The following is a 14937-nucleotide window of genomic DNA, read 5'->3' on the forward strand; positions in this document are numbered from 1 at the left end:
GATTCATTTTTATATATAAAGATTAAATATTTTAATGTACGTATATCCAAAGCCAATATTTTCATATTCTAAACCGTCATATGTATTACACTTCTTACATATTATTTTTTATTTTAAAACATTATTGTTTTGAGTTATTATTCCGCTTAAAATCCTAATATTCAAATTAAATTTAATGAGTTACAATGGTTCCTTAACGAACTACTGAGAATGAAAAAAAAAATACTGAGAATATGTCAAACGAAAGTTATGAGGTGCAAAGTTGGTCGCAAAACACCTTACCAAATGTCTATCAATTTTTCGAAAAGTAACATTTATTTCAAATTCAAAGCAGTTACTCTTTAAAAAAAAACAAACAAATATCTTTAGTTGTAAGTACGTGCAAGTCAGCACTTAGCTAAACATACAAATTGAAGTATGCTAAGGCATAGGAGTAAAAAATACTGTTTAAGAAAGAGAAACCGATCTTAGAAAATATGTTTCCTCTGTTATCAATGTTTCTATAGGTTTATTGATAACATAGAAAACGAAACATATTTTCCGAGATCAGTTTCACTTCTGTGAAAAATTGATTAATATCATACTTGATTCAAAGAATACTGATATTTATTTGCTATAATATTTTTTATTACAAAACAACTATTGCTTACGCCTTACAGCAAAACTTACCCGTATATTAAGCCATGGAAACAATCAATATTGATTATAAGAATTGAAATATAGTATTTCCTTATTTCTCTAATATTTGTATAACCACATAAAAGAATATTAATGCAAATTATTTCAAAAGGCAATGAGTAGTGGAGTACTTGGTACTCGAAAATAATAAGATACAATACTTAGGTACTACCTACATACTAAATATGTAGGTATGTGATAATATTCCTAAATAGGCAAAAGCCATACATTCAATACAGACTTCTTCAATACTATGGCAAACAGTGTGATTTTTTCGAGTATTTAAATAATTTACTAAAACTAATATAACAACGGTGCTTGTTAAAATATGCGAATAATATACTTAATTACTTACATATAAATAATAATTTTACAATAATTTAGGATAACAAAACTATTAATCCCAACTACTTTTGAGTTTTTTATTGTGATGAGTATGATCTTATAAACTGTAAAATTAAGAAAATCACTAGGATTATTCGAAAATCTATTTAAAATTAGAGTGTTATGAAAGGACAATGTTTGTCTCTTCAACTAGCTTAAATAAAATAAAATAGCTAATCTCATTAAAGTCAGAGATTCTTATTCATAATAAACTACATTTCTTCCTCCTTTAGCGATATAGTGACATACCTTACATGAAGGTTGTGGAAACATTATTGAACTATTTGATTCTTTAACATATTTCTACATCATGTTTGCCTTTATCAATCGGATAACAAAATAAAGTGCATATTTAAAAAAATAATATATTGCACTCTTTTCTCATCGTGATATAAAAACCACTTGATCTTAATTGCAGGACTTAACTAACCTAAGTCAAACATTCCTCTATAGTATATAATGATATTAATGCTTCGATAACAATGTGCTACTTAAAATAGACTGTAGGCTTTTTAAGCCATTTATAATTTCATTATAAATAAATATTTAGCAAACCCATAATATGATACATTCTCGAGTATTTTCATAGTTTTACTTTTTACCCATTTCTAAAGTTCTATGAGTAGCAGCTTCCATTGCATTGATGAGTGTCGCCCTGAAAAAAATATGTAATTATACATTTTTCTCCATTTATAAAATGATCACATTGTATATCTTTAATAATAGTAATCAAGATTGTGTTGAGTACTTAAATTATTTTTGACATATGTACATGATTATTTTTAAATCATTTTTAAACAGCAGTCTTGAAATTAAAGTCTTACCCAGTTCCAATTAATTAATTGCCACTTTACTAACACACTTCCATAAATAACTTTCGCCACATAAAATTTGAAAACTTTTAAATTTTTGAAGTGAAACTTCTTTATCGGGGTTGGAAAAAAATTTTGTGTAACATTTTTTCGTTACGCGTGACATTTTTGCGTTACGCGCCATCTTTTTCTTATCCCTACCACGCGTGATTCGACGTATTTCTGTAAAGTTGCATATAGTAAATTATTTTTTTTAAATAAGGTTATAAAGAAGTTTCACTTCTTATGTGTGTACACTATTAAAGTACACGCACACATTTTTGAAGTGAAAACTTGTTTAGCGGCGTTGGGTATAAAATCTTAAACTCGCGTCAGGACACGTGGCCTGATCGAAAAAGCGTAAGACGGACTTTTTTTTTAGCTTTTATATTCCATGCGTAAGACGGATACCATTCCAAAATATCAAACATGCTGAATGTTAATAATCAAGTTTGCACTTCTGCCGGCACTCCCGGAGTGCAACCCGTCTTATTTTTTTTAATAATTTTTCTAAAATCATACCTAAATTTCCCGTCTTCCAAAGCGGCTACACCAGCAATGGTAGAGCCTCCTGGAGAACACACCTCATCCTTCAACAATCCAGGATGTTTGTTACTCTCAAGGACCATTTTCCCGGATCCCATAACCATTTGAGCAGCAAGCCGTATCGCTTGAGCTCTTGGCGCGCCTTGCTTCACTACACCGTCGGCTAGAGCTTCTATTGCTATGTACATCTGAAATTCAAGAATAATACAATGTTAGTCAAATAAAGTAGGTAAATAATATTATAAAGCCGAAGAGTCTGTTTGTTTGTTTGAACATGCTAATCTCAAGAACTACTGGACTGATTTGAAAAATTCTTTAGGTGTTGATAGCCCATTTATCAAGGAAAGCAATAGGCAAGCAATCATTATGCCAAGACCAACAGGAGCGGAGTCACGAGGCCAAGAGTGAAACCGCGAAGCGCAGCTAGTTACTTTAACTAGCCGTCCGCCCGGCTTCGCCCGTGGTACATGTTTATGTTTTCTCTCCATAAGAACCATCTCGTACTTCAAGGTATAATACATATTAAAAAAAGACTTAACAAAATCAGTTCAGCCATTCTCGAGTTATGCGCTTACCAACACATTTTGCGATTCATTTTTATTATATAAGATATGTATTGAGATCTTGCAATGACAAGAGATAGATTTGGACTTTATTGGATTGATCAGAATGATGTGTAAATCATTAAATTAATGGTATGTATAACATTACAGACACAAATCATTTGGACAAAATGTTTGGGTAAAATGATGTGAGAACTAAATAATTTAAGTGTATCTCTATATGTTTGAAATCTAAGACCATATAACAATTAAATGTTCAACAACTCACACATAAAAAAGAGAATAACAAAATAATTGTGGGCATTACAATTTACACAAATGTGTTAAAATAAACATGGTTTATTTGATTAGGTATTAGAATAATATATTGAATGGTTTCATTTTAGTTTAAATATTTAAATAACCTTTTTGAAAACTTCGTAGCTAAATAATAATAACAAAAAAGTTGCAACAGTCCAATAATACTTGGTGAGTAGTAGATCAAAGTCCAGCTTTAGAACATATTCTTGTTAACATAAATATTCATTAATAATTTTCTAGAAATACTTGGTGAGTAGTAGATCAAAGTCCAGCTTTAGAACATATTCTTGTTAACATAAATATTCATTAATAATTTTCTAGAAATACTTGGTGAGTAGTAGATCAAAGTCCAGCTTTAGAACATATTCTTGTTAACATAAATATTCATTAATAATTTTCTAGAAAGTTTTTACAGAAAAGCACAGCCACTATTATACAAACTTACAAAAGCAGGACCGCATCCAGTAAGAGATCCCAAAGAGCTCAAATAATGTTCCGGAACCTTTTCACAGATCCCACAACCAGAAAGCAGATTCTCCAATTCTGTGCATTGTTGTTCTGAAACTGTGCTATCTGGAGAGTATAAGCAAGCACCAGCTCCTACTGACATTGGTGTGTTAGGCAATGTGCGAATCACTTGCTTCTCGCCTGGCAGATTACTTAAAACCTGAAAGGAATGTTATTTGAAACAGAATATGGGTTTTAATCACCGTAACTCCCATAGAAATAAGACTGAATTTTTTTCTATAATATAGATTCTTAGGTTTATTTCTAAATGAAATACTAAAGTATCATTAGGATGAGTTAAAAATAAACCCAAAAAGATTGGTTAACATGCATAAGCATAGCATACCTTATGTAAATGCTCAATTGTGATCCCTGCTAGAATTGAAACAACTAATACTTTTTTGGTGGCAATGTTATTGGGCATAGTGTTTGCACAATCATCTATTGCTTTTGTTAAAAATTGAGGTTTCACTCCCAAAAAGACAACATCACAATTGCTGTACACCTCACCATTTTTATTTGTTATATTTGCACCACAATCTTTCCAGTGCTGAAGATTTTCTAAATGTGGTCCTGACACCCATATTTTAGAAGTTGGAAATTCACCTGTAAAAAGAATCAACTATGTTATTAATGCAATTTATATGTATATCTAGTGGATTTATTTTTTATAAATTTATTATTATACCTATGTACATAATATGTACTTTGAAATGGTTCAGACTCTTCTAACAAAAAGTAAGTTTTTAAAATGTAGGTCTATACAAATATACATAGTTTGAATCATATGGTTCAGTAAATAAGAATAAATAGTGTGAGACATATTATGGCCTCGTAGGTAATCACAATAATTATGAATAATAATTTATATGGGGTTGCATTTAATGAAATGGAATTGACATTCAATGCATGCACACACTGATTTTATAAATGAAATATTCTCCTTCATTGTTTGAAGAATGATGTTATCGGTAAAACTGGGACATCTACTTCTTCATCACTTCACTTTACACCACTGGCTTGGAAGGCAGGGTCACTATGAACCAAACCAGTCGGTCAGTCAAGTATATAAACTTAAAAAAAAAATGTCAAATTAATAAATATAACGTTAATTACTATTATAATAATAAAAGCTTTCAGTATTGTAAGTATATTATTTTAGATATCATTTTTAACTTATTAATAGACTTTAATAATATATGTACAATTGTTACCTTTTTTAATTATTCCTTGAAAAATTGATGTAGACATATTTCCTCCTCCAATAAAACCCAAATTATAAGACATGATGACAAGATTCTAAAGTACCTAATATTTTATGTGAGTTTGTAGAAAAATTCTTTCCACGATGTTTTTCGAAAACTAGATTCGAAACACAGATGTTTTGCTTTTATACTTATTACTCGCGTGATTTATTTATTCACTGCTCTGGAAAAAAACCGCAACCTGTTTTAGTTTGTCGGTTAACCAAAATCACGATGATACGATTTTTCATACCTATATTTATAGATAACGGAAAATATGCTTTAATTGTACAATAATTACGATACAAATTTCATATACAATTAAAATGTATATTTTCTTTTGGTAAAGTTTATTTCTTTTTATGTCTCGGTTTATGTAGTGGAGAAAATAAATCTTTTTTTTTCACGTTTTTTTTCTGCGCTTATTTGGATTTTGGCAGAGATTTGGCGATCAATTTTTGGATTTGACATTTTAACCATAATCTGTAAATCTGACATAGTACGTCATACAAGACGTCATACAGCGACTAGAAGCGACAGATTTCATTCAATATTTATGTGAATATTTACATAAACAAAATTGCCACCCATAAAATATGAAAAAATACACGTGAATATGTCGCGGTCGTGGCCATTTCGTAGATTTGCTCATTTCATGAAATGATTGATCATTTCACGAAATGGTTACATTTCATGAAATGGCCAACATAGTTTGATCAGATCGTTAAATCGTCAATGTTTCACGATTTGGTCATTCACATTTGGCCAGATCGTATAAAATATAGAGAATCCATAAAATATTAAAAAAAAATTCAGAATATTTTAAAGACTTGTATGTAACTGTTTATTGTCATTTAAGTTAGTGCCGCGGCAGCGGCCGGCGAATGCCAGAAGCGAATGGTTTCTGCAATAGAAAACAGTTAGGTTAGGTTAGACTTTGATAAACAACGCACGATTCGAGCGAGCAAAGCGAGCGCCATCTTATCACATAAACACAGCGCTTGCAGCGCCTCTACTAATAATTAATGTAACTATTTTACGATATGATCAAATAATTTTGATAGTTTCATGAACAAACCGCGCGTTTAGTTGGCCATATCGAGAAACGATTTCTTATCATTGATCTGCTCAAACCAAATCATGATGTGGCCAATAGACATCCAATCATTTCATGAAATGCGACCATTTCACGAAATGATCGATCATATCATGAAATGAGCAAATCTACGAAATGGCCACGACAAATACTTGTACAATATTACATTTATATACACACACATTAATTACAATACCTTCAGATGCCTTCCTTCTGCACATTTTGATTGTTTTGTATGAAATAGTGGAATTTCTGAAAGTTTCTGAATGCTATTAACGCATGATGGGAATAGTCAACGAATAGTGAAACAAATCATGAATTCATGAAATGAAAGTGGATGAACGAACGGATTCGCATAAATATATATTCGGTTTTTCTGACAAATATGAACATGTGGTAAGAAACTCTTTTTCATAACATAAATATAAATTCATCTTTCATCATAATTCTCTTAACACGATATATTATAATTATTAAGTACACTAATCATGTACTTAGTGTTTTAAAATTAAAATATTCATTGTTTATTGGGTGGTCATTTGCACTTAAAGTATGGCAATATTATGAATACTTATTAAAAATATTTTTAAGAAGTGGCAATACTGATAGTTTGTGGCTTCATTTTTGAGGGTGAGGTGTTCCGAGTGTCACTTGGTGTTTTTTGATATCGTTATTTATATTTTAAAATGCTGAAGTAGTAGGTACAGCGATCGGGAAAGTGCTCAAATATGTGTCGTGATAGTGATTTATATAAGTATAGTTTCATTAAAGTGTAGTGTCCACCATGTTTCGATGTATACCTTTGTTCAAATGTAATCGTCAAGTGGAATGTGTAGACAAGCGGCACTGCTCATTGCCAACAGTACCTGAAGACATTTTACGTTATTCTAGGAGTTTAGAGGAACTTTTTTTGGATGCTAACCATATAAGAGATTTACCGAAGGTAAGTTGATTTTGGGCATAAACTGATATGTATACGACGTGGGCGTTCACCTTATCACTATCGTAAATAATAAAAAAATCTAATTTTTAATCTGTGTTGATAGTGATCAAATGTAATATATTAATTAATCTATTTAAATAACTTGACTATTTTCTTATTTCATGAATAGAAGCAGTAATAATTTTGTTCAGAAATAAATTTTTGTAAAAGCTAAAAGTTTTCAGTTAGCAATCTTTGATATCAAAAATCATGATGATAAACTAAAAATTTACAAAGAATACTATAATATGTTCTATGCATTACATGTTTGTTTGTATCTTAAACTACTTAAACGAGAATATGTAAAGAAAAATTGGTAATCACTGCTTTGTGAGAAGGAATAAGTGTAATTCCAAAACTAAAAAATTGCAATTTATCCAAAGTTGGGTTATCAGATTTATAGATAGTATCAATATACTCTATCTTTTCATAGAAGTTTATCTTACAATAACCAAAAGTTATGGAAAACATGGTCAAATCAAAATATTCATTTTGCACTATTTATGTAGTAACAAAAAAATTGTCATGATTATAACGAGTAAATGACATCTTAATTCTTATTAATAACAAGCGGTTAGCCCTTGCTTTGCCTCTGGTACATGTTTATAAGTTCAGCTGTTCTCTGGTTTTGCTCGTACCAACACATATAGTAATTCATAATAATATATTTATTAAATTTAGTAATATTATGGGAATTTTAAGTTGCTAATTTAGTCATTAACAATGCTTTTTATTGTTAAAGTGTTCCCACTAACTTTTATGCAATAATTTAAATTGCATTATTTTCTATTTGTTTAAAAAAAAAATTAAATTTTTTATTTCAAACTGTTAAATAGTTCAAGAGTGATTTTTCTATCCTTTGTTAAAATCTTTTTTATATGTTAAACACCCATTTCAATAATGTTTTCTGTTGCTGAACTTATGTCTGTCATCCATACTAACATTATAAATGCGAAAGTAACTCTGTCTGTCTGTCTGTTACTCAATCACGCCTAAAATACTGAACCAATTTGCATGAAATTTGGTATGGAGATATCTCCATACCTCCATACATTTCTCGGGTATCAAAATATTTTGATACCCGAGAAAGGACATAGGCTACCTTTTATTGCGAAATATGTACCACGGGCGAAGCCAGGGCGGGGACGTCTAGTTTTTATATAATTGCGTCATATTTTATCTGTATGTTTAAACCAAATAGTTCAAATTAACTATAATTGCACTGCATTCAGGCCATTTGAAATGTGGTATAATTAAAAACATTTAAATGAGATCCACTTCTTATCATTGTTATATTTAAATAATAATTATTTACAAAAGATCTTTCGTAAATATTGGTCTAGAACCTGAGTAATGTCAACCTGCATTCATAAGCTGTCTTCATTCTATTAATGTTTAATATTTTATCATCATAAACACTGAATAAAATATTTTGATTTTATATGATACTATCTATGTTGACTATTACAACATGCATAATAGTATTTTAAAAAATTAATATCACCATCATACATTAATGAAATTGCCCCACCATTCATAATAGACTCAAAACACCTCTTTACCTGTTTGTAAGTTTTTATGTCTGCATTGCACATTATTCTCAGTACATTAAATATTTATAATCAAATATTATTATAATATAGTTAGTTTGAAATTATTTTTTTGATTGTGTATAACTACATGTAAACAAAAAAAATAAAATAATGGACACATTATATTTTAAACTTAAAAGTTAATGATATTTTCGTTACTCAGACAGATTGATAACCGTAAAAATGAGTTACATTCAACGAAGGTCTAAAGTCAATTAATTAAGTTTTTATAAGTTATCAAAAACATGTTTTCGATGTGAAAAACAACAAGCAAAGGTACTTGGTGAAAAAAAAATAAGTATGTAGTTATAACTTAGTTGCTGATTTGTATGCAAATAGTTTATATCACACATAGATATATACAGGGTGGAAGGTTAAGATGGGGCATGAAGGGCAGGTACCTTAACCGTTGTAGCTACATGAAAACGTTCTTAGGAGACTATCCTTAAATTCTTGAGAAATTTTAATCTGCATTCACAGATTTTTGAAAAAATGTACGGTCAGCAAGGAAATCGGCAGTTTTCAAAAACAATTTTTTTGATGCCAATCGATCCAGTTTCTCATGGGGATCAAAACATTCTAAAAGACCAACTGAGGTATCTCATACCTAGTACTCATACTAGAAAAGTCAGAAATCGCGAAAAACTATTTTCATTCATGAACAAGTAAAAAGACAAAGGCACAGCAGCATAACATGCCAGCGACGCGGGGCATGAGCGGGCGGTGGCTGGCAGTGCACGAGATGAAAAATTATTTAAATTTGAATATCGAACGGACACGTTACATTTTAATGGCTTATGTAAACAATAACACATAGAAAACAAAAGTTACCAAAAGTCACTCTGTCTTCACTAAAAATGTCCTTAAATAATTTGGAACGTTTAGATCTGTTAGAGGCTTACTTTTTAAATAATAAAAACCCAACAGTTGCATTGGAATGGTACAGGAGTAAATATCCAATGCGACATGTACCGACGTGAAAGGTAATTGCGAATCTTGTAAAAAATCTAGCAGAAAGTGGCTCATTTAAGAAAAGCTTGACACGAACAAACCTATGTTTACGTCAAAACGGTGACCACTTTGAGCATCTCATATCATAAGTTTTATGTAAATTATTTCAGAAATTCTTTAAATGTTGTTTTTTGTTATTATTTTGTTATTTTTTATTTCCTTTGACAACCGTTTAATTAAATTAATGTTTCTTCTTATTAACAGTATGTGTTTTAATAATCAGAAACAAAAAATATTGAAGCCTGAAAATCTCTTTGGAGTTTTCTATTAGCGCATCTTTTGTTGAATCACTTATTTTCTTAGTGAATGTGTGGAAATAGTTTTTCGCGATTTCTGACTTTTCTAGTACTCATACCTCAGTTGGTCTTTTAGAATGTTTTGATCCCCATGAGAAACTGGATCGATTGGCATCAAAAAAATTTTTTTTGAAAACTGCCGATTTCCTTGCTGATCGTACATTTTTTCAAAAATCTGTGAATGCAGATTAAAATTTCTCAAGAATTTAAGGATAGTCTCCTAAGAACGTTTTCATGTAGCTACAACGGTTAAGGTACCTGCCCTTCATGCCCCATCTTAACCTTCCACCCTGTAGATGCAGAATTAGTAAACAATAAAAATTGTTAAACAAATCCTAACAAAACTTTAAAGACCAGAATATCATACAAATTATAATAAAAATTAAATGAAATGGAACATACCATACAATTAGCCATAAATATCCAGTCACTAAAGAAACAAGACAGCTGATAATATACAAAATTCAGTACCTATTATTTTCGTAAATATGTACATGCAGTTTACAAGTCACACATCACTGAACACTAAGTTATTAGAGATGGCTTATACATCCTTGCATACAATATTAAAGGTTGTTTACCACAGAAATCATCTTCAATAATTTTTTTATAAGTTAGCTAAAATATGTTTCTCTTGTTACAGAATTTCTTTAGATTACATCGGTTACGACGATTAGGACTTAGCGATAATGAAATTCACAAACTACCAGCAGACATACAGAACTTTGAAAACTTAGTGGAGCTAGATGTATCCCGAAATGGTAAGTGGTTTTGTAATGTGTACACAGTACACACTATGAAGTTGATATTACACTAAATAAAAAAAAAATACTATATATATAATATATTAATATACATAGAAAGTTTTACCTGTGGCTTTTCTCGCGTTCGAATCGCAATTCGCAAGTGCAGGCGACCTGAAGACGTATAAAAAAAAACTTTTAAAATTAATAATCGGTCTATCCGTTCAGGAATTCGTTTAACAGAAAAAAAATATACATAATATAATGAAGATGTTTACGTAGATATCTACGTTAAATATTTAATTCGTAAAATGACGCCAATTGCTACTAAATATTTTAATAATGCATTATGTCTATATACTAATATTATAAAGCTGAAGAGTTTGTTTGTTTGTTTGTTTGAACGCGCTAATCTCGGGAACTACTGGTCCGATTTGAAAAATTCTTTCGGTGTTAGATAGCTCATTTATCGAAGAAGGCTATAGGCTATATATATACCACTATATATCACGCTACGACCAACAGGAGAGGAGCCACGGGGGTGAAACCGCGCGGAGCGGCTAGTTATGTATATACCTACTTAATATAAAAATACATGTAGCTATAGGACCTAACTTTTACCTTTATGATATGGAGGGTTTCTCCTTATTATGTATATGAATATAAATTGAGTGTTTGTTTTAAAATGAAACATGCTAACTGAAAATTCTAGCTCAGGACGTATTTTTGAGTTAGCACAGCATTTGTATGTTTAATTGTTTAGTACTCTAACAAAATTTCATAAACCGGATGTCTAAATATTTGTGCAAATACCGTTACAGAAAAGGCATCGCACCTTTTAAAGTTTTATTATTAACTTTATTTGTATGCGTAACCATCATCACCCACTTACATAACTGCGCGTACGGACCAGGTGCGAAAAGTATTAAAAATGGCACTAAAATTATTTTCATCAAATTCAATTACTTACCTACTTATACAATAAAAGATACGCTTATTAATTAAAAAAAAATCTATGACTATTCATGAGACTAGCATGGTTATTTTGATTTGAAAGAAAAGTTTTTACTCCAGGCATTAAACTAATTAGTTCAAGAATAATAGTGAAGAATAAGTAATATTTCATTTCGTAGTTAAATAAACTGCATACTTCAGGATAAAGCAAATCTGACTAGTTTTAATATCTCACCTAGAACGGAACGAGCGTTGTTTACGATAGCATGTTTACCTGATACTCACGTTCTAAAACGAAGGGTGCAGCCGTGCAGGCTACAAAACTTTTCCATACCATCGTTATATTATCTATATACATATAATAAAATCGTAGGAAAGTCAAAACTGTACATTGAATATTTTTTTAAAAGAATACATAATCCATGATCTATAATCGATATAGAAGCCAAAAATATAGTTTTTAGAATTTTTGTCTGTTTGTCTGTTTGTCTGTTTGTCTGTTTGTCTGTATGTTTGACCGAGCTAATCTCGAAAAGTACTGCATAGATTTACTTCAAATTTTGCATGAATATTCCTAAGAGGTCGGGTGAGGATAGTTTAAACATATTATCATGATATCACCTTCGGGGGAGGAGCTGTGAGCCTTTATTTTTCTTACATATTCCGTGTACTACGACAGCGTACAATCTAAAGACTCATGTTTAAATGTTGGTTTCGAGTAAGCCATGCTATTATCTAGCTTTACAAAATAAAAACTATGTCATTTACGTAATTTGGGCAGAGAAACAGTTAAATGAATCTTAGCAGTATAAAGACAAATTTGAAACAGCGCCATCTATGAAGTGTTAGAAAAATCAAACACACGTTAACTATTGGAAATAAATAATCAATATTTATTTTTTTTGTTTTTTATTAGTTTGACAATATCTAGATGGACACTATAAAAATTATGCCATTTAAGTAACTTGGGAAGAGAAACATAGTTTAAAGAATGTAAGTTGTATAATGTTAATTTTGTAACAGTGCCATCTATGAGATTTCGTAAAAATCAAATCAATTTAGATGTTAACACTACCGAATACACAGTTGGAAATTAATAATTTAAATATAATTATGTTATTTATTTAACTCTTTAGCCCATATCTTCCCTTCCCTATAAGGTATATTTCGTGTAAATAATAAATATACTACATTTTTTAAAGTGAGGGTAGATGTTTATTATTTTAAGTAAAACTAGACACCATTATCTACAGTTAATCTAATATTGATTGCGTTCATTAGTTACAATTTTAAAAATCTTCGTATTTTATAAATTTACTAGCTTACCGCCCGCGGGTTCGTCCGCTTTGTCTAAAACCTAATAAATTATATACTAAAACCTTCCTCTTGAATCAGTCTATCTATTAAAAAAACCGCATCAAAATCCGTTGCGAAGTTTTAAACATTTAAGCATACATAGGACATAGGGACAGAGAAAGCGACTTTTTTTATACTATGTAGTGATATTTATAAAGCAATTGAATGCCATAAAACCAAAAATATCAAATGCTATCTTCGTGTTTTGTGAATTTTCACAATCATGCGTTCCCACAAAAAGTAAGTTGTTACTTATAGGTATTTATTTTTTATAATGATAGCAATTCATGTTTTTTGTTGGTAGGTATTATTACACTTTTAGAATGAAATAATAAAATGATGAATTCTTTTATTATTTTGAGGTGCATTGGGAACAGTAGTTTTTGATAAAATTTTATTTGTAAGTAGCTTTTTTTATAGATTTACAGTTAACTTTTGATTTTGTTATTTACTGATTCAATGCTCATAAAATTATATCGCCTTTGGAAGACGATTTCTGCTGATATTTTTACAACACCACTTGAAAATTGATGATTTGATGGTAAAGATAGTAGCGAGGATTAAGTGGAAATTAGTAATCATCCGCTTCGTCAATTTTTGATTGAAGTTAATGTCCAACGTCCAATGGTTCAATCATTGGAAGTATCTCGGGAAATTTTGGAGGATATTTTTCAGGAAGGAGAGGAGGGGCAGCCAACCACATATCAAACGACTACGTTTTAGTACCGAAAAAAATGTTATTCCAAATGAAACGTAAATTTTGCACAAACAACTGTACAAGTAATGTTTTTATTTTGACTTTGCGGTTATCTGATTATAATATTTATCGTTATGGCTATCGAGGTACCGACCGTACTGGGATCAGAGTACATGATACAGTTCATCATCCAGGATTGCTAAGAGCATTTTAACACTGAAAAACATGTTTTCTTTGAATCGTAGTTGCTTCATTTATTTATTTTTAATCATTTTACATAATATGTTTTATATTTTATAAATATAATATCATTTTCATTATTTAAGTAAATAAAATAAATTATGTAACGGTTTTATAAGAAAACACAGTATATTTATTAGGCGACGGTGATTTCTTCCAGGCAAAAGATATTCATCAGCTCAATAAAATTGAATAGTATGTTGTTAGTTATTCTTTAGATTCACAATTGTAATGAGCATTTCCGCAAGCAAGTTGTATCTTATTTTAGATATATCATAGTTTTGACATATTAAAGTTCCAACAAAACCCTCAAATTTTTGAGCAGGGTTGAGCAAGATAATTTGAAAAATGTGCCGTGTTAAGTATTATAGAAAAGGTTAGTTCGTTGGTAATTATTATTTCTTCTTCATTTACATGTTGTTAGTAAAAATAAACTTTGACTAACAGTCAAAGTATATTTTAACTAATACTACTTAATATCTATTATACCTACTTATGTTCAGTATTTATCTGTATTATTCATCATCATCAGCCCATATACGTTCCCACTGCTGGGACACGGGCCTCCTATGAGGGTACAGGCCATAATCCACCACGCTGGCCAAGTGCGTGTTGGCGGATGACACATGTCATCGAACTGTTTTAATTCTTCGACATGTCGGTTTCCTCACGATGTTTTCCTTCACCGTTCGAGCAGTGGTGATGTTACAACATGCGCAGATAAATTGAAAAATCAATTTATTTCCTGCGCGCTCGCCTGGTCGCGAACCCCGGACTTATCGATTCGAAGTCCGAGGTCTCACCACTGAGCCACCACTGCTTATCTGTATTATTATTGCTTGGTAATTAATATATTTTCATGTCGTATACCTAATTATAAACATAAGTTTGATGTGT

At 30.5% G+C, this 14937-nt stretch overlaps 2 protein-coding genes across 5 annotated transcripts in view; one reads left to right on the forward strand and one right to left on the reverse strand.

Moving 5' to 3' along the window:
- Window positions 1-1036: 1036 nt before the first annotated feature.
- On the reverse strand, window positions 1037-5556 carry P5cr (Pyrroline 5-carboyxlate reductase). Of its 2 annotated transcripts, none has more exons than XM_090101967.1 (6): window positions 5327-5556; window positions 5044-5252; window positions 4176-4435; window positions 3768-3989; window positions 2436-2647; window positions 1037-1717 (listed from the first exon to the last, which is right to left on the reverse strand). In XM_090101967.1, exons 2-6 carry the CDS (start codon window positions 5114-5116, stop codon window positions 1654-1656), a joined length of 831 nt encoding a protein of 276 aa, XP_089958093.1. In that variant the 5' UTR covers window positions 5117-5252; window positions 5327-5556; the 3' UTR covers window positions 1037-1653. The 2 variants fall into 2 exon arrangements, with proteins under 2 accessions (XP_089958093.1, XP_089958092.1); XM_090101966.1 differs by having other exon boundaries at window positions 5044-5257.
- Window positions 5557-6764: 1208 nt separating this feature from the next.
- The window catches only part of scrib (scribble planar cell polarity protein), an 81202-nt gene continuing 73029 nt past the window's right edge, over window positions 6765-14937 (forward strand). For 2 of the 3 annotated variants that reach the window (XM_090101969.1, XM_090101970.1), the window contains exons 1-2: window positions 6766-7112; window positions 10694-10811. In XM_090101969.1, coding sequence (XP_089958095.1) covers window positions 6954-7112; window positions 10694-10811 — 277 coding nt within the window. In that variant the 5' untranslated portion in view covers window positions 6766-6953. Of the gene's footprint in view, window positions 7113-10693; window positions 10812-14937 lie in introns of all 3 variants that reach the window. The other variant, XM_090101968.1, reaches the window with a different exon arrangement.

Source organism: Colias eurytheme, chromosome 5 (genome assembly GCF_061535395.1).
Source record: "Colias eurytheme isolate Ceu_HAF_F1 chromosome 5, ilColEury1 Martin Lab GWU primary, whole genome shotgun sequence".
In the NCBI taxonomy this organism is placed as follows: domain Eukaryota; kingdom Metazoa; phylum Arthropoda; class Insecta; order Lepidoptera; family Pieridae; genus Colias; species Colias eurytheme.